Below are 19,153 nucleotides of genomic sequence, written 5' to 3' on the forward strand. Positions count from 1 at the left end.
TGGTTTTCATAAAAAATATTGCACTTTTGTATGTTTTATTACCAACGTATTTTCTCGAGTTTTTTTTTATCACCACACGTTCTGACAGTGAGAGCATGGTGGACCTGATGAGAAGGTGCTGCTATAGAGTATCTCAAACTATTTTTCTCGATATTAAAAAACAATAACGCCCTAAAACGTCATCTGCAAATTAAATAATTATAGATAGTGTTCAACCTAAGGCAAAGTATAGTAAAATATTAAATTTTTTGACGATTTGAAAGAGCGCTGGTCTTGCCAATTTTGTTGACAAATCTCAGATTAGCACCATATTACCATATAGATTTTCCGTCGGTCGCTAACAATTGGCACTAGAAGCAGATTTGGATGTAGCGGCCTTTTCCTTCTTTCTATCAGCACTCCAAGTGAGTGTAAGAGTAATGGCAGAAGCGTGTCGGCGTTTATCCAGTGCGCAACGCCCAGCACGTGTCACCGTTCCCAGAGGGGGCACATTTTACTCACTGACACGAGTCGATAATTGTATTTAAAAAGAAGAACGAGACAAGTTTAATATAAAATCAGATGTACATTCTTGCACACTAAATCACAAGCGTCCTTTATTTTAACGTGAAATAAATTTTCTGATGCGTTGAAGAATATAAAGTCTCTCTTGCATGGTCACACTGTGGTTATTTTGGATACTGAATTTGAGTTGTTGTCCAACTGCTTGTATTTTATAGACAACTTGCCAGTTGCCAGGATATATATTTGACGATTCAAATATTAAAATCTTTAATATAATTTTGATTCTTCCAGGTCTTCGGAGAAAAATTCACGAGAAAATATAATATTTAAAATAAAAACGCAACTCTTTAAGTCCCTAAAACTATACAACTGAAAAAAAAATTGATAGAAGATAATTTTAGTTTCTAAAGTTGAAAGTATTGATTTAGCTAATTCGCGTTAAATAACATGTGAGTGGAAGGCAGCTGCGTTTGTAAAGAAAATTAACCTTGATGGCCTGTCGGTTTGGCCTCTGTGGTGTGACACTGAATCAACCCCGCAAAAGCTAACATATTGATAGGGTCCTGTTAAATATTTAATTATTGCTCTCTTTCTCACTTTGGTATTGATTTCGCTGAGGCCATCTGCTCTGCATGACAGTCAGAAAAAAGAGAGAGCAAAAGTGGACGCTAAATAAACACACAACGTATAATAGAGCACCTTTGCCACCGGGAGCGACCCTTCGACAACGCCAAGCAGGGGTTAAGTGACAACTGCCGGCCACACAATTGCTTGAGGGCGTGACTTTTATATTTCCGCACAAAACTGCAACAAGAGATTGTTTAAAATGAAAAATATGCTGAATTGACACTCTTTATTTTTACTAGAACTAGATTCAAATTTGTTTAGAAGAGGACTAAAAGAGAAAGATTAAGTTTGCCACTCCCTCAACTCTCCACGCTAATCCGGCAACAATTGAACCAAACAAAGAGAGCCTGGGCACGATAATCCTTGCATTCGAATTCAATTAAAAGCCGCGAGCGGACCGGGATGCCCAGCAGTGTCTGTTTTTTACGCACGCTCTTTTTCAGCCCGCCATCAGAGAATAATCGCATCTCGCCGCGATTATGCAACGCTGAGGGGGGCCAGGTGCACAAACAATCCAACTTTTTACCATGCTCCACATAATCCTCGTCCAGTGGAGCGTGCAACCGATTCGTCGCACCCTTTGTCGGCGCCCACACCATAACACACGCTGGGGGCGGGAGCATCTCCACACATTATCACCTCTCATTCATCTCAGCCGCTTGACGAATTTCGCGATCGCGATAATTGCTTTGGTTATCAGTACCGAATCAACGGAATCAAGGGCACCGACTCTAATTTTCAATAAACGTGTTGAAAGGAACTGCACCACAAGTGAAGTAAAAAGAGGCATTGATTACATTTGTTAGGTGAAATAGAAAATCAAATTGATTTATCCTTCTTAATTTATTGATAAAAATGCAAATGAGATCCATACAGTTTTCAGTTTTATAACAGCATTTAAATACAATTTTTTTACATGATTTATTCACAGCAAACGACTAGTTTCCGCGGTTATCATTTTTCGACCAGAGGGTTTCGTCACAAAGCGTTCAGTCAACACCATAGTCTTGTAAATGCGATGGATGGCCGTGCTTGGAAGGCGCTCCGGGCACGCTGGGCACTGATCTTGGGTCTTCGGGCGTCCAGACTTTTGCGAACATGATTCCGTGCGTGTTGCGTTCTCGGTCGCTCGTCCACGACAGCGAATGTTGAACCGATCCGATCCCTGGAAACGCATTTAAAACTAAATCAGAAAATAGGGTGATGTGGCAGTAAATAATTTCGATTCAAAGGATGATTCGGGTGGAGGGCGAAACTTCCGCTTCACCTGGCCCCCGTGACCCACCCCCATTCGATTCATCCACGTCCAAAGAGCAAAGTGGAACAGGAAACGTCGTCGTTTGTAATTAATTTAGGAAAACACTCGCGCAGTGCGATTTGTGAAAGAATAATTAGGGGTGGTTTTAATGAAATAATAACAAAGCGTACACCGGCAACAGCACAAAAGTTTAAAGGGACGAAAAGGGGGAGAGGTCATTGCACACCTGCAAACCATTAAGTTTGTGGAAAAATTTCACGTGGTTTACGTGAGTTCAAAATTTATATCCAGCAAACGAGTGTGAATGTTTTTGAAGATAAGATTGTTCCTGGGTTTCTAACGATTTTTTCCTAATGTTAAGAAGATCACATTAATTTTAAATGTTAAAACGAAGCTAAAATTGCTATACCAACCGCAAGGGAAATTCTGTAATGAAGCCTGGACCGCGGTAGCAAACTTTTGAGACATTTATATAGGCAAATAAATTCTGCCCGCTTTAGTTTTTCGATAGAATTTTTAATACAAGCCACATAAAACCTTGGATAAATCTCACTTTATCTTTCAAGATTTGTTTTCCTATTAAATATCTTAAAAAATTATTACATCACGTTTGACACTAAACCCTCATGTCAAAACAACTGCCGCACTTTGCATATTCTCGAGTTTATCGTGTGACACGGTGACACCAACCTCTGATAATGATTTTTTTGGGCTCTTCCTTGACGGGCAGCGTGAGCCCGGTGACCGTCTGTCCGTTCGCGTTTGTCCCGTTCTCGGCATTGGCAGCGTTTGCTTTGTCTGCACGCACCAGCTCGGTGAGGAAGTTGATGTAGCCAATGGCGAGTCGCAGAGTGTCCACCTTGGACAGCCTCTTCTCGTACGGAAGCGTGGGGATGTGCGCGCGCAGGCCCTCAAACGCGTCGTTGATGCTCTGCATGCGCTTGCGCTCGCGCAGGTTCGCTGCCTGGCGCTGCTGAACTTGCTGCTGCGGACACTTGCGCTTGCGCAGACGACGACGAACCATGCACGCGTTCTCCTGGAATGTGCATTTTGAGTTCGTAAAAAGTGTTCTTAATGTTCAGCAGAAAATTTGATTATTGCTTAGCTCAATATTCTTGGCTTCTATAATGAATCCGTTTATAAATAAATAATTTTTCTGGGGATCATCAATTTTGTTACCCTAAATACTAATTATGGTAAAAATTGCTAATTTTATATAGCACATTTTATCAGAAATCTTCTGCAAACCCCACAAGTTCTGCACTTGTAAAATAAATAAAATAAAAATAATTAGAAAGCGTCCTTTTTCAGGCCTAAAAATAATTTTTTCCTTCTGAAATTTACACATTTTAAAGCTGAGAGCGTTGCAAAGAATTGCGAGTAAAAACAACAGCACAAATTCGTGTCTTCTAAAAATCATCAACCGTGCCAAAAATTAGTATACAAAATATTTGAATATTTTTTATTCCAAATAAAAATTCACGACAAAATAATCCTGATTATTTAAGATCTCCTGCGCAACTAATAAAATAATTACTAAATAAACTGGAAATTTAGAAAGGGTTAATAGCAAATAAAAATATGTAAACTAATTGTAAGTTTGTAACAATCTCAACCTAGCGGATGCACTTCAATATTAAATTTAAATTTAATAATTAAACTCACCCCTTAGTGATGTTTTATATATTATAGTTTGATTTTATTTTTTGTTTAAAATATAAATTTACATTTCTTGTAAAACAAAAATAAATAAAATTAAAGTGAAAATAAATTGTTTTAAACTAAAATTTAAAATGTTAATTTAAAGACGATTGAAATTAAATACCTAATTAAAAAAAAGAAACTATAAACCAAGAAAATAGGTTTCTCAAACCTGGTCACTGTAGTCGTCGATAAAGTTGGAGACGCAGGCAGCACTGCAGCTCGAGTTGCTGCTGGAGGTGGTCTCGGCGTACAGTGCAGCTTCCATCAGGTCAAAGGTGTCCATGCCGTACGTCCGGTGCTCCATGTCCAAATTCTCCATGCTGAACATGGTCTCGGCTTGTCCGCAGCGCACTTTTCTGTTCACATGAGCCACTCGCGACCGCGGCCGATTCGTGCGGTCCTCCGCCGCTACTGAGCCAAACTCGGAGATCCGCACCCCCGGCGCCGAGGGTGCACGGCGGGCGGGCAGAGGTGCATGCGCCTTCGAGAGGCGTGGCGATGGTGGAGCTCCACCCGAATCGCTGCCGCTGCATTTTAACCCCGTACGTTTTTTTGACCGTCTAACTGAGCAAAAATAAAACCCAGTTACAATTTCTTTAAAAAATTTCAGTTTAAATTAAGTCCGGGAGTGGAATTAATTTTTGTCTGCCTCATCTGAATCTTTGGACCCCAAGTACTTCATTCAAAACTTAATGCTTATAGCAATTATTTTACTGTCTAAAATATAGCAAATAAAATCAAAACTGAATTAAGTTTGAGCAATACAAATCAAATTTCGTATTTTTTTTTTGCAAACAGCTAGGACTAGATTTCTGAACCTTTTTTATTCACTTAATGCAGTTCCTTGAGGTGGAATGACTTGCTAAAGTAAAAAACTAAATACTAAATTACTATACCTTATAGTATGTTACCTGCTCGATTTCCCACTTTTAAATTTTTTTTTTCTCATTTAGGACCAAAGAAGTGGAACATGGCTTCACGCAGTGATTGAGCAATTTTTATCATTTTAGAAGCATTCCGTTTAGTTCACAGTGAAAATCTGGTCGTAATCAATGTGAAAACATGCCCTATTAAAGTCTGAACAAACAGAACACATAATTTATGACATTTAATAAAGCAAGCGGCACATCTTTTCTGATTGTGTGAGCGATAACAAATTAATATAATGTGCGGTATTGTGTTTGTATGGAATGAAACACACGCCGTTATCAACGGTGCAGCAGCAATATTAGCTAATGTATTAATATGATGACCTCTACCTACAATATAGAAACGCGTGTTAGCTCAGCTGAGCTAAATGTGATAGCAAACTCAATGGCAGACGATATTTTGCTTGAAATCCATGCTAGGAAGTATTATTATTTTGAAACTGTATTGTGTAAGAGCAGGTAAGAAGCGTAAATTGAAGGGCAAATAAACAAGTTAAAAATAAGTTGTATTATTTTAAACGATGTGTTTTACCTAGTTATTTGTTAAACAAAAAAATGGATTACCTTGCTTTGACGATTAACGTGAGTAAAAACACTTTGATATAAAGCAGGCTCAACACAATTCATTTTTATGCCTTTCCTAGCAAAATCGAGTAAATTACAATTCATTTTAGAGTAGTTTATTTGATCATTTATAATTTTCAAGACAAATTTAAGATAATGTGCATCGATTAGACCTTCGTTTTTGCGCTTTTTCCAACAAATTGCCACTAAGCCAAAAGAATTGTGGTTATCGCAAAATGCTTTGCTGTACCTGCATGGCTAAACTTGATTCAACTGAGCAAAGGTGTCGGAAAGATTAAAAATATCATAACATCATTTTTTTAAAAGAAAGGAAAAATAACTTCTGAACATTAAGTATTACATTAAAAATTTCATTACAAGAGTGAATTTCCTTTAGTTCACCAAAGTTTTCAAAAAGTACAAACAATTTTTTCCACGCAAAAATAAAGATTAGAAGAAAAATATTTTTAAATCTCTCAATATTTTTTGATGATTCAGAATAAATTAAATTTATTCAAGCAGGGCTACCATCATCCCTGTTGAAAAAAATACTACGAGTGCGATAGCCACAACAAAACCGTCTCAATTTCCATTGCACCGTGCGGTAGCTATCAGATAATTGGCCTTTAATGGAGTGCGACGCGGGACAATCAGTGAGCAATCGAGAGTCCATCTTTTCAGTATTGCATGCGCGCTGAAAAGTGGGGTGCACATCCGAGATACACGCGGATTTCATCCCCCCGGCAGAGCTGATGATAGCCAAGTGCAGCTGCTCCCGCTATGAGAGAGGAAAGGTGCAAACACGATGGGCAACTTCACGCTGTGTGATCGGCCCCGCAACAATTACAACTCAATAACAAAACTCGCTTCATTAACACCCCCGGCATGGAGAGGGATGAATTTCACAAAAGGAACATCCGTGGAGAATCAAAGACCACCCTCTCGTTGTTAATTATTAAAAGGACACTTTAAATGATGGAGAGAGGCACACTCATTCTCTCAGATTAACATACTATCTTTGTCATTGAGTGAGAAATTTAGATTATTGGGTGTCAGGCTTGGTTTGATCAGTACTCTCCCCAGATGATTATCATTTGCTTACTGTGAGAAAGCTAAAAAATTTAAAATTTAAATATTTTCCAATAGTGCCGAGCAGGAGGTTGAAAAAATGTGTTTACTACTTGAATCCACACGACATAATAGTTGGAAAACCTTGAATTACTCCGCTTCAGCCATCCAGAAGAATACAAACCATTGTTAAAAATGTTAATGCTTATAAATGCTTCAAAAACAGTTATAGACCTTAAGCAAGGGGATCTATAAACGCTAGAAATTACAATTAATATGGCTCCACACTAAATCCACTTTTTCATTTGCGACATTATTTTTTTGAAACAACGGAAGAGGAAAAAATAAAGAAAATACATACACATACCGTGAGGTCTTTCAATCAACTGGATTTTTTAAGTCGTTTCCTTAACTAACTGCGGTTGTGGTTTTTATCTGTACTATCTAATACGAAAATACGAAAACATTTGTAATTTTCTTTTTAAATTTTCCACTTTGTTGCCAATACCTAAATATGATAAAGAAGCAAAGAGGATTGTAGCCTTTTTGGGAGAAATTGAATTAAATTCTTTCATGGCTATGAAATATATATCTTTTCAGGAAGAGATTAATTTCTTTTCGACATCATCGCTTTTCCACATTAAACGTTTCAGTTTTAATTGGTTAGTGTTATTCAATACAGCCACGTTTGATAGTTGAGTTGCAGCGGCGAATAAGAAATAATTCAATTCAGGGTATAAATACAACATAGGAAAAACGTAAATCATCAGTCGCCTTAGGCCGAAATGTTTTTCTAGATCATCCGCGTAATTCCGCGGTAAGCACCCCTCGCGCCCTTCGCATAGAAACGAATTAATGCGGGGAACACGGAACACGTGCGCGTCTGTGTTTGTTCTCGTGTCTCATACAAAGCAAGGCAAAGTGATTCACTATGTGCATGTTTACTATGCGCGCCCTTTTTGTCTTGTCTGCTGATATCCATTCAAACTTGACACTTGACGTGAATGAGGCAAAAAATATCAGTCATTGACGTCTTCTACCATGGTTCAAAAAACCTTGCTTCTTGTTTTAGAAAAACTTAAAAGCGTAAAGAAAAAAACAAGGTTAAGCATAAAATTAAAAAATCATATATATCGGGCATAACATAACATTTTTACTAAACGCTGCAAATTATTTTTTAATGAGCAAATAAGAGGTCGAGTGCTTATAATATATTTCCTAATTTCAGCCGATAATTTAACTTATATTGAGTCCACAAATGTGTAAAAACCAGCCAAAAATTCATTTTGCTGTCAGTGGTAAGGAGATTTGAGTTGATAAAAAAATTCAATTTTTTATTATTGAACGTAGGAATGGCCCTATCAGCTATTTAAATGTTATGCAATAATGGAGCTAGGTATAGAGCTAAATTTAACGCTTTTGTGCCTTTAAATTCTGATGAGTCCGTAAATAAAATTAAAAATTCAATTTAACAAAAACAACCTTATCCTGTCTAATCGCAAGCTAACGAAGTTTTTACATATTGCACTACCAATATTTTGACTATTTTTCAAACCGCAAAATGCTAAAAAGTGAAAAAGGGAAAAACACGATTTAGCAATTTTTTCACTTTTTGTACAATTTTTTGTCTAATATTGTTCGGTTTTGGTTTTTTATTTTCGAGCCTTTGACTGATTGATTATTTTCCTCAGGAAAAAACGTAAAACACGACGATGATGAACCAGTGACTTTTGAGAGTTCATGCAACTGCAACCTATTATGTATCTAGTATGCAAATTGACATTTATAAGTTGGCAACAAAGTCGTTCGGTCGCTTCAGTCAAGTCGGTTCTAATGAGAGCGCGAGCGAGCACTCCATTCTGATATTTAGGCCATTTAAATTCCTGTTCGTTTTGACGTTTGACTTGAGCTCAATGTCGATCGATTTCTGCACTTAAGCGAGCGATCGAAGCGAGAAGCGGAATAACTCACACCGAGTTTGGCAAAATCGCCTTGTAGCAAAGGCAAAAAATTGAGGTCTATGATATGGTAGTACTCACAAGAAATTTCAAGCCCGTCGCCAAGTAGTGTAAAGTAGTAGTTTGCTTTGCAAGAGCGGGAGCGCAATCTCCCAAGTAGAGGATGTGTGTCTGTGTATCGGCCTCTTCTGCTTCAGGCGTAGGATTTAAGTTCCATAAATAGAACAATGATCGATGATATCCGCAAAGTGCTGATTGGGCCAAATGAATGAGTGTGTTTTGCCGAAAATAGGTACAGCTCGGCACAAGACGTCGAACAAGTATTCACAAAAATTTTTAGAAGGCCGAGGAACTGCTGCCGGGATCACTTTGAGAGGCGTGTTGGTGAAAAGGGGGCGTGTCACTTGAGAATCAGCGGATCTGATGTAAACAAACCAAAAATGCTCACGTCCAGGTCCCAGGTCCAACTGGGTACAACGGTACAACTCACAATAAGACTCAAAAGTAAATTCAAATGTAAATGAATCTGGAATTTTTGCCATTGTTCGTGCCTTGCTACCAGGAACCAATTAATATATTTTTATACTTTTTAGCGCTTAGCAAATTAACATTGACCGAAGCACCTAAATTAGATGCGAATACATAGGGGCTGAAGATCACTGCAGACACATCTAGTTAGGGCGATTTTAAAAATAAAATATCACAAAATTTCATGTTTTTTAGACCAGTATAAAAATTAAATGAGAACATATCAAAATATACAGGGCAGCAGGGTTACCTTCATCCTATTCGCACCAAATTTAGGTGATTATACCTTTAAAGGATTTAAAATTTAGATTTTGTGGTCCAGTAAAAATTAAGTTTTGCTAACAAAATAATATTTAAAATCCGACAGGACGTGATTTTGCATAATGTCCTCTTTCAACATGCGATATTACTTCACGATTTTCAGAAACAAAGCCTCCTTTGAAGTTAAAAGCAGTTAGTTGAAAAATTGTTAGCAGTGGACAAGTGTAACCGAGTACAATGCATTCAGTTCTGTTGGATAGGAAAGGAAATTAAAAACTTTTTATCCCCTCTACAGCTATAGCACGAATCGTTCTGAGTAACTGAACTCTGATAGCTACTATGATAAAAAGTATTAAGGGAAAAATATAATATTTTAGCAATAAAGGACAAAAGACTGGTGGCCATTCTTGATGAAAATTTGTCTCATTTATTATTTGAATTTAACACGCACAAACGCTACACATTAGGCAGTCGTCATTTAATAAATGAAATATATAGTGACAGTTTGTAAATTAGAATACTAAAAAAGGACTAGATAAAAAACATCTATAATGACTGAACAACAGCATAAATTGACTTAGACAGTGTTATAAGTACGTTGTGCAGAACACGCGTACACTGTAGTAGAAAAAAATGCTACCATGTTACATTCAGATTTTCCTCATTCAATCAAGTGGGAGCTAATTTTGAGCAGCTTTTTGTGTGTATTGCCCTGCGCAATAATTTGCAAAATAATACGCGTTTCATTTGACAACGAAAATAATACTTTTCCAACTGACAGCCTTCTTGGGTTGGTTGAGATTTTAAAGTTTTAGAGTCCACTATTGTAATCCATGTCGGAGACCTTTCGATATTGGTTGTACCGCGTTTCGTAGTGCAGCGGCGGCGTCAGGTTGTTGGTTTCCTTGGGCACGATGGGGAAGCAACACCACAGCACAAACGCCACGAACGCAACAAACGTCCCAATCAGCAGAATAAAATCTTCCACAGACTAGAAAAAATTAACATACATAGTAATCTTGGGGATCATGTTTGAAATTAATGAACTCTTACGGGCTCTTCTCCTAAGAGAATGGAATTGACCAAATACAGAAAATCGTCAAACGGAGTCATCGCTCTGCTCAAATCAGTTAGTGCATATTGACTGGAAGTGAGGATGTGCTGCAAATATTATAGAAACTGTTACTATCAATTGAAATTTGCAAAATTGTATTACATATAAACAATATGTATATATACATACATATGTAGTGGTAAAAACCATTTTTGTTTTTGAAACAATTTACTGCTTTTTAATCCGGTTTTTACCTGTTCATTTTAGTTCAGTACTCTCTGGAAGGGTTTCCCTTCCCTTAGATGTTGGTTTCAGCCTCAAAGTTGTAGAATGTTTACGTAAATTAGTAATAAAATGCATAAATTGTTGCTCCCCGCATAAACAAGCAAGCTGCCCTCACAGTACTCTCCCGCTGATCGATGACGATCGCTGTTGCTGGCTGACAAGGGGGCGTGGCTGACCGTCCTTTGACACACCAGCGGTCGAAAGTAAACATTGCTGGAAGCTGCAAAACTCCCATATCTTCTAGAAGAAAATTTTTGCTCATTTAATTGTCAACCTCTCTTTAAGAGATTTTCTTTTAATAGTTGGGAAAGCTGTCACTGAAAATCTGAATGAATACAGCAGCTAAAATAATGGCTCGTAAGTGAATTTACTAAAGCCGGCTTTAGATCTTAATCCTTTTTTCATTTTTTAAATTTGTAAAATTGTGTCACAGGTACCCTGAAGCTGGCTTTGATCCAGATGGAAGTGTCTGCAGTGAAAGCAGATAATTTGATGCGAGCAATGAGTCTCGTGGGAGAAGCGAAGAAACAAAATGCAGATGTTGTTGTTTTACCTGAATGTTTCAACTCACCTTATGGGACAAGTACATATATAGATACACATAATATTTTATACTGTTAATATATATGTATAAATTTTATTCTGCAATGTGTTTAATAGATTATTATTTTCAGAACATTTTGAGCCCAATGCAGAAGAAGTTCCCACTGGAGAGAGCTGCACCTCACTCTCTGATGCAGCTAAAACCAATAAAGTGCATTTGATTGGTGGCTCCATTCCCGAGAGACTTGTGGAGAATGGAACCGCCAAGTTGTTCAATACGTCCACTGTTTGGTCCCCTGAAGGGACACTGATGGCCAAGCACCAGAAAGTGAGCATAGTTTTTCTTCGTCGACATGTTTAAAATTTGATTTATTCGATAGGTGCATTTGTTTGATATTGACATTCCTGGAAAGATCACTTTCAAGGAGTCGGAGACTCTATCTCCTGGTAGAGGTCTCACTACTTTTGATATTGGCAGCTGGAAAGTGGGCTTGGGCATTTGCTATGATTTGCGTTTCAACGAAATGGCCACAATTTATAGAAAAATGGGTAAGAAATTAGTCATGTATGGAAAACTAAGAATTTTTGAAAAGGTATGTTTCTTCATAAATAGAAATTATACTCAAAAGATAATTATATTCTATTAAAGAGCTTGATTCATAGCTAGTTAGTATCAAGAAACTCCATCTCTTCATAGCCTTCTAAAGGATTTTGAGAACTTTATATTTTTTATTTAAAATTACAAAAAATAAAGAATTAGTGCATTAAAAGGAGCTTAACGAAATTTAAAAATAAAATATTTTTTATGTTCAGCCTGGTATCCAGATAAATCTAATTTGAACGACATAATTTTAATGCACTCTAGCATGAATTCATTTGTCATTTCATGTGACATTTTTTTTTTAAATAGGAAATGCAACAGGGTTTGTTAAGTCAAGAAAAAAACGTGAATGATGGTTTTATTTAATGGTTTTATGAATGGTTTTATTTAACATATATTAACTCTGCTCAACTGATGTCCAGAATAATTTGGACACTGCAATCTTAGAATTTCGCAACAAACTGTCAATTTTTTACTTTCAATGAAAATTAAAAATTTTAGGATTTAATTCCATTTAAGCTTTTCCACAAAATTCTGCTAAAATCCATCTATTGCATTATCACCCTTTTTTCATTTTTCATCATGGAATAATATATTTGGAAGGATCTAAATCAAGTGACACCCCCCTTGGCAAGTGGTCTTCAGATTTTGATAAAATTCGGTGGAGATGTTGCCCTAGGGGACCTAAGTTGAACCCTAAAATATTAGGTGAAAATTCCAAAAATTGCCCATTTTACAGGGGTTCAAAATTTGAGATTTTTGAAAAAGGTGATGTTTTCGGCGATTTGTAACTTTGACCCTGTTTGTGGTAAACACAAAAATTTGGTATCCAAAATAATCTACGTTTAATGCCAAACAACTTCCCCACGACAACCAACTTCGTAGGTCAAAGGTCAAGGTCACTAAATTCGGGTCACATTTTTCAAAAAAATCCCACATACCCTAGTACATAAAATTTTGAAAATTCAAAATAGCCAAAATGTGCCTCATATTCATGGTAACAACATATAAAAAATTGGTGAGACTTATTTTTTTCTTTTTCGAGATATTTTGAATTGAGTGTTAAAAACCGGTGTTTTCCGGGTCTTCTGATCGCAAATAAAAACACGTTTTCCGCTTAATCTCAGCTTCTATGGGTCCGATTTAGAAAAACCGCACACCATTTGATACGTAATGACCTCCCCTAGGTAATGCAAGGGATCATAAGGGTGCCCACCCCCTTCGAACCCTTAACCACCCCCTGGAAATCCGAAAAATTTTTTTTTTTCAAATATTTACTCTCTAACTCGATTAATTAAGCAAAATACTAATCAAACATGTTTTAAAATAATTAAAATATAAAATATTTTCATTTACTTTGTAGAAAAATAACTTTAAAAAAGTAAAATTACTATTAATAAAATAATTTAAGTTTATTTTAAATATATAATTATTTTCGGTTTTTGTTTATTCAAAATAGCTGATTTTTTTATTTTTTTTAAAGAATCTTAAAATATATTTTATATTTTACAGTGTTTCTTTATAAATACAAAGAAATGCAACCAATATCAATAATTTGTTAAACACACAATTTTCACCAAATGCTTATGGTTTTACAAATATTAATGGTTGCATTTATTTATAATAATAAAAGAACACTCTAAAATATAAAATATATTTTAAGATTCTTTAAAAAAAAATAAAAAAATCAGCTATTTTGAATAAACAAAAACCGAAAATAATTTTATATTTAAAATAAACTTAAATTATTTTATTAATAGCAATTTTACCTTTTTAAAGTTATTTTTCTACAAAGTAAATGAAAATATTTTATATTTTAATTATTTTAAAACATGTTTGATTAGTATTTTGCTTAATTAATCGAGTTAGAGAGTAAATATTTGAAAAAAAATTTTTTCGGATTTCCAGGGGGTGGTTAAGGGTTCGAAGGGGGTGGGCACCCTTATGATCCCTTGCATTACCTAGGGGAGGTCATTACGTATCAAATGGTGTGCGGTTTTTCTAAATCGGACCCATAGAAGCTGAGATTAAGCGGAAAACGTGTTTTTATTTGCGATCAGAAGACCCGGAAAACACCGGTTTTTAACACTCAATTCAAAATATCTCGAAAAAGAAAAAAATAAGTCTCGCCAATTTTTTATATGTTGTTACCATGAATATGAGGCACATTTTGGCTATTTTGAATTTTCAAAATTTTATGTACTAGGGTATGTGGGATTTTTTTGAAAAATGTGACCCGAATTTAGTGACCTTGACCTTTGACCTACGAAGTTGGTTGTCGTGGGGAAGTTGTTTGGCATTAAACGTAGATTATTTTGGATACCAAATTTTTGTGTTTACCACAAACAGGGTCAAAGTTACAAATCGCCGAAAACATCACCTTTTTCAAAAATCTCAAATTTTGAACCCCTGTAAAATGGGCAATTTTTGGAATTTTCACCTAATATTTTAGGGTTCAACTTAGGTCCCCTAGGGCAACATCTCCACCGAATTTTATCAAAATCTGAAGACCACTTGCCAAGGGGGGTGTCACTTGATTTAGATCCTTCCATTTGGTTCATGCATTTTGGTTATGTTTCAGGATGCAGTCTGCTTTTGTACCCTGGTGCGTTCAACATGACCACTGGACCGCTGCACTGGGAGCTGTTGATCAGGGCCAGGGCCGTGGATACGCAGTGCTACGTCGCAGCGATCGCTCCCGCCAGGACTAAGGGCGCTGGCTATCAGAGCTACGGCAACTCCATGCTTGTGGATCCTTGGGGAAAGATTCTCTGCAGGGCTGATGCTGACGAGGAAATCATCTACGCTGACATAGGTAGGAATTAACTATTTATTTGTTTTTTTTTTCTTCAGCCTGAGAAATTTTCTCATAAGCTGACTTTCAACAGAGATGCGTTGTTTTGTGTATTGCTAATTTTCTTACACAAGAAATTTTATATTCAGAGGCTCTAAGGGCTATTTTCTTTAACTGATTTTCTTTACAAGTATAGTATGGTTGGTTTTAATTTGAAAGATATTTAATCTGTGACTTAAAAAATTAAAAGTATTTTCCTAAGTTGGAAATGGAAAATTTAAATTTGCTTGTATGATCAGGAATTGCAAACTTTAATAAATTGTGCAGTGATAGTGATAGGAATTAAATAATCAGTCGCAGTACTGGTTTGCATTGAAATTTTGGCTAATCCCAAGCCTCATCAGAAAACCTGGCTCTAGAAACACTTACCTAGTCCTTCTCCCGCCAAATGGGGAAATATTTTCATGGCAGTGCGAGTGACTCCAGAAGCCTCTTTGGTGTCTGTCGCCACCCCTTTCTATTTGATTCTGTTATATGCAGCAATTTAAGAAAATTTCTTATGTTTATTTATTTATTAAAAACTAAAAAAATCTATACCTTTTGCAGACCTGTCTACTGTAGAAGAATTCAGACAGCAAATTCCAGTCTACTCTCAAAGGAGGACTGACCTCTATGATACTGTCGAAAAGTGAGCAAACTCTTTATCCTACTTATTGAGATTTAGCTGATCCTAAGGGCTGACCTAAAAGGTCAGATGTGCTGCCTGAATTGCAAATCAATATGAGATCTTGTCTTTGTGAAATACTTGAAAATATATATTTTGATTTGATAAAATCCAACATTCTTCTTTAGAATTTTCTAGACTTTCGTCCTCTCCTTATTTGCAAATTAGGTATTTTGCCGCTGGGTTTGTCGCGAGAGAATGGAATACGTGGAAGCATGTGTGTTGGTGGGTCGTTTTCGTTTAGTTCTTGACATTGGCGTGTTTAAGTTTGTTGACATCAGCAAGGGGCATTAATTTCATCTGCGCGGCTTGAGCATAAGTGGGCCAACAACTGGTGGTATTTCGAAATGCGTGCGAGAGGAGAGGTCGCGAGAAATGAGCAAGAAAGATGAAACCCGCCCGGCAGGTAGTGGTGGCCACCTGACCGGCCATTTCACATTAAAAAAAAAATCGGCTCTCACGCAGCAGCGGTGCCGGCAAGACCCACTTGAATACTGATCTGCAGCTTGAGATGCTCTCTCAAGTACAGTTATCTGTCGGATTATGTAAATTACTCGAGATTGGCCGTTTAGATTGTTTTAGCGTCCAATTATTCACGCCGGGCCACCGAAAAATTGGGTGAACGGAGCGAGTTAGCAATGAAATACACGTTTTATGGCTTTTGTACACTTTATTACATAATAAGAAAAGACAGAGGCGCTTCGGAAACAGAAGGGAAACAACATTTTCAGCCACCGCGCCTGCTGCAATTTGAGCAGACGACAAAGTGGGCACCGGTGTGATTATTTTTAATTTTAAATAATTGCAATAAATTAATTAATTAATAAATAACGCACAGTCCGAGTCAATAGAGAGAGTGATTGAGTGAGAAAAAACAGTTCGGAAGAAAGTCTGTGAGCAGAGGTGGTTGAAGAGGGCAAGATTGAGCAATGTGTTGGTGGTTTTTGATTTTCTGGCAGTCCTGAGGTTTTGTTTGTAAACGGTAGAGAGTTTGGAGAGGGTGCAGTCAGTCGAAATGCCGGCGTCAGTCCGTCATTTTAGGTTTGGAAGAGAGACATAGAGCAGGGAGAAAAAGTCGGGAAAAGTCAAGAGTCTGCTGCCGCTGGTTGCTGGCGCTTTACTGGGGAGCGTGGGCGCTGTAGGCCAGGTTGTCGGCGGAGCGGCCGTAGTGGTGGTCGCTTTCGTAGCCGTGGGAGGACACAACCTCAACGGTCTTGTGGCCGCCAAGCAACTTCTGCAGGCCGATCAGGGCGGAGAGGACGAGAGCGATCTTGCCGACGACCAGAGCCTTGAAGGCCAGGATGAAGAGGGCACCGATGATGAGGGGAACCAGGGCGATGGCCTTGAGCTTCAGGGCCAACAGAAGGGGCAGCAGGAACTTCTTCTTCTTCTTGCGGCCTGCGGACGAAAGTAGAGGAAAGTGTTTTGAATGAAATGCATTTTTAAAATAGAAAATGTAGTATTTTGAAAATGTGATGCTTACCCTCCTCAACAGAGCGCTTCATTTCATCGATGGACTCCTCGGGCAGTTTGACCTGCAGGGTGTGGGTGGAGAGGAAACGGGCGACGCGTTCGACCAGCAGCTGCTGGACCTGGTTCTCGCGCTCATCGGCGTCGGAGGGCAGGGAGTCTTCCAAGTTGTTGAGGGCACGGCCGGCCTTAGCGGGCTCTCCGACGAGGACAACACCGTCGGTGAGCTCAACCTTTCCTTGCTGGTTGAGGTTGTCGACGAACTTGAGGGCCCTCATCTGCAGGCACAGGCTCAAGCCCTGGCCGCCGCAGCCCATCCAGTCGGGCTGCTGCGAAGGCAGAGCCATGGCGCCGACCGCCATCAAACACAAGACACCAGCGATTCTGTTCATCCTTAATTTTGGACCGAAACTGATGCAACAATCAGTCTCGACGGCTCTTTTATTCCCTTGGTACGCCGGGGCAAGAGGAAGGAGAGAGAGAGAGAGAAAGAGCGCGCGCGGCGGAAAGCATGTCAAGAAGGGGGCCGAGGTAAGGCACCGCGCGCCAGCGATGGACCCTGCCGCGGAAGCCAGCCGCCAGGCCCCTCTTCTCCCCGGCAGCGCGCGGATGCTGCTCCGCACACCTATGAACTTCACCTTGGCCTCCATCGGCACGCAGATTCATTTTCATACGCCGTGATTATAATAACCCACATTGACGACTGGCTGCTGTTTTTGCTCCAGAGGCGATACATTCCGCTGCCGTTGCTAGCTCGGCGGTGATCGCACTCGATTCATCTGCTGCTACTGATATGCATCATGCACTTTCTTTTTCGCTGCTTTGTCTGACTTCTTGGGCAGATTCACTAACCTGTTCTTGTCTGTCCAGATCAACGCGTTTGCATTAAAAGCAGTTCAGTGAACCTATTGATCAAAGCTACTTACGCGTACAAAAGAAAAGCAACAACTTTAGACGACAAACCAGGGTTTGGGAAGAGGGCGCATTGTGAAAATAATTTCCCGTGTTTATTTATTTATTTATTTTAACTGGAAATTTTTTACTCACGTTTTCGGAATAATTAAAACATCAGGAATAATACTTTCCCATGATGATTCACTGATGTAATTTAGAAATTTATGCACCAACAAATTCTATTAAAATCAATTAAAAATGTTAATTCTTAAAGAGTGTTGAAGTTGAGTGAACTTTTATACTGTTGATTTTTTTTTCATTTTGGACCAGTCAACATAAAAAAATGGAATTTAGGACTAATGCAAAATTTTGCTCCATTGACGATATTTCAACAAAGCTATTTTTCAAGTGTAATTTTATTAGAATTTTGTATTATGTACAGTTTTAGTAACTTAACTGGAAATATTTTCTGTTGCTTAACTTTCTTTCACAGTTTTAAGATTTGCTTTTGACTTTTATGATAACTAAAAATAATGAACACTAACTACGCCCAGCTTTTTTAAAAATAAGTTTTAGTCAATAAATCTTCCAAAAAACACATTTGCCCGTTTTTTAGAGAATAATTTACGTTAAAAGTTCAAACAATTGTTTTGAAGCGATCGTACTTTTCTTGCTGTTTTGTTAAAAAAAAAGACTGAGAATACTGCAAATCTGGCGGGGAACGAGCTGATTTGATGATATCAGACAATTCTACTCATAATTTTACTTAGTTAACAATAAAATAATCATACGCCCATCATTCTCTCATCATTGGCAATTTATGCATCCATCCATTCAGGTATTCTATTATTTGCTTCCTTTCGCCGGCTCAATAACAATCAGTTGGCAAACAATAAAACAACTTTCGGCTCTCGCATGCACTTATATAAATCAAATTCGCGCCCGGCGTGAATCGAATTTTCCCGTGCACGATTCGGCGTCGATAAATCACTGCGTGCAGAGCAGAGGTCTGAAATACGAAAAGGCGTATTGGAGAAAAGGATCTGCGCCGCGCTCGTCTGCATCCTGCTGAAATAAAAGAGATATGCTCTGCGCGAAATTCAGGTCAGCAGCCCCGCGTGCGTCGTCTGCCTGCTTTTCTCTAGGATATGTGTCGCGGCGATTTCAGACTAATTGTTGCCGCGGCCAACAATCGGCCGAAATGGAAACCGAAGCGAATTTTCTCTTTTTTTCATTGAAGCAGAGAATGAAAAATAGTAGTAGCAGCAGCATCCAGCCAGCCTGATGTAACTTCACACAAACTCGCACGCTTCTTTTTGCCATTGCAGCACGTGGACTGTAGAAAGTGTATCAGTCGAGGAGTAAAATTCGACGCCGCCGGGCCTTT

The 19,153-nt window shown here is 38.1% G+C and overlaps 5 protein-coding genes across 7 annotated transcripts in view; 1 reads left to right on the forward strand and 4 right to left on the reverse strand.

Moving 5' to 3' along the window:
- Positions 1-19,153, reverse strand: part of SLC5A11 (Sodium/solute co-transporter-like 5A11) — a 50,466-nt gene that overhangs the window by 6,979 nt on the left and 24,334 nt on the right. The window contains exon 1 of one of the 2 annotated variants that reach the window (XM_065495627.1): positions 8,694-8,951. The exons of the other annotated variant lie outside the window; for it this stretch is intronic. The gene's annotated coding sequence lies outside the window, so the exon portion shown is untranslated. Of the gene's footprint in view, positions 1-8,693; positions 8,952-19,153 lie in introns of those variants that run through there. 2 annotated transcript variants of the gene reach the window in all.
- LOC135947072 (pancreas transcription factor 1 subunit alpha-like) lies at positions 1,956-8,666 on the reverse strand. The gene is made up of 3 exons (XM_065495638.1): positions 4,263-8,666; positions 3,080-3,425; positions 1,956-2,296 (listed from the first exon to the last, which is right to left on the reverse strand). The coding sequence occupies exons 1-3, from the start codon at positions 4,419-4,421 to the stop codon at positions 2,121-2,123; spliced, it is 681 nt and encodes a 226-aa protein (XP_065351710.1). The 5' UTR covers positions 4,422-8,666; the 3' UTR covers positions 1,956-2,120.
- LOC135947074 (uncharacterized) lies at positions 9,806-10,866 on the reverse strand. Its single transcript, XM_065495640.1, has 3 exons — positions 10,710-10,866; positions 10,455-10,562; positions 9,806-10,392 (listed from the first exon to the last, which is right to left on the reverse strand). Exons 2-3 carry the CDS (start codon positions 10,512-10,514, stop codon positions 10,213-10,215), a joined length of 240 nt encoding a protein of 79 aa, XP_065351712.1. The 5' UTR covers positions 10,515-10,562; positions 10,710-10,866; the 3' UTR covers positions 9,806-10,212.
- LOC135947065 (omega-amidase NIT2) lies at positions 10,938-15,517 on the forward strand. 2 transcript variants are annotated; one of them, XM_065495631.1, is made up of 6 exons: positions 10,938-11,097; positions 11,174-11,323; positions 11,415-11,611; positions 11,664-11,832; positions 14,466-14,699; positions 15,285-15,517. In XM_065495631.1, the coding sequence occupies exons 1-6, from the start codon at positions 11,070-11,072 to the stop codon at positions 15,368-15,370; spliced, it is 864 nt and encodes a 287-aa protein (XP_065351703.1). In that variant the 5' UTR covers positions 10,938-11,069; the 3' UTR covers positions 15,371-15,517. The 2 variants fall into 2 exon arrangements, with proteins under 2 accessions (XP_065351703.1, XP_065351704.1); XM_065495632.1 differs by having other exon boundaries at positions 10,951-11,097; positions 11,401-11,611.
- LOC135947064 (uncharacterized) lies at positions 16,053-17,302 on the reverse strand. The gene is made up of 2 exons (XM_065495629.1): positions 16,886-17,302; positions 16,053-16,800 (listed from the first exon to the last, which is right to left on the reverse strand). The coding sequence occupies exons 1-2, from the start codon at positions 17,262-17,264 to the stop codon at positions 16,520-16,522; spliced, it is 660 nt and encodes a 219-aa protein (XP_065351701.1). The 5' UTR covers positions 17,265-17,302; the 3' UTR covers positions 16,053-16,519.

The sequence above is a fragment of the Cloeon dipterum genome, chromosome X, assembly GCF_949628265.1.
Source record: "Cloeon dipterum chromosome X, ieCloDipt1.1, whole genome shotgun sequence".
Classification (NCBI taxonomy): Eukaryota; Metazoa; Arthropoda; class Insecta; order Ephemeroptera; family Baetidae; genus Cloeon; species Cloeon dipterum.

What these genes read in the sequence shown, in the direction of transcription:
- LOC135947074 (XM_065495640.1), bottom strand. Translation starts at nt 10,514, where the DNA reads ATGACTCCGTTTGACGATTTTCTGTATTTGGTCAATTCCATTCTCTTA. An exon ending in TTCTCTTAGGAGAAGAGCCC is followed by an intron (nt 10,393 to 10,454) that starts GTAAGAGTTCAT and finishes AATTTTTTCTAG; the next exon opens with TCTGTGGAAGATTTTATTCT.
- LOC135947072 (XM_065495638.1), bottom strand. Translation starts at nt 4,421, where the DNA reads ATGTTCAGCATGGAGAATTTGGACATGGAGCACCGGACGTACGGCATG. An exon ending in TCGACGACTACAGTGACCAG is followed by an intron (nt 3,426 to 4,262) that starts GTTTGAGAAACC and finishes TGCACATTCCAG; the next exon opens with GAGAACGCGTGCATGGTTCG. An exon ending in CAAAAAAATCATTATCAGAG is followed by an intron (nt 2,297 to 3,079) that starts GTTGGTGTCACC and finishes ATGCGTTTCCAG; the next exon opens with GGATCGGATCGGTTCAACAT.
- LOC135947065 (XM_065495631.1), top strand. Translation starts at nt 11,070, where the DNA reads ATGAATACAGCAGCTAAAATAATGGCTC. An exon ending in CAACTCACCTTATGGGACAA is followed by an intron (nt 11,324 to 11,414) that starts GTACATATATAG and finishes TATTATTTTCAG; the next exon opens with AACATTTTGAGCCCAATGCA. An exon ending in CACAATTTATAGAAAAATGG is followed by an intron (nt 11,833 to 14,465) that starts GTAAGAAATTAG and finishes GTTATGTTTCAG; the next exon opens with GATGCAGTCTGCTTTTGTAC.
- LOC135947064 (XM_065495629.1), bottom strand. Translation starts at nt 17,264, where the DNA reads ATGAACAGAATCGCTGGTGTCTTGTGTTTGATGGCGGTCGGCGCCATG. An exon ending in GAAGCGCTCTGTTGAGGAGG is followed by an intron (nt 16,801 to 16,885) that starts GTAAGCATCACA and finishes TTTCGTCCGCAG; the next exon opens with GCCGCAAGAAGAAGAAGAAG.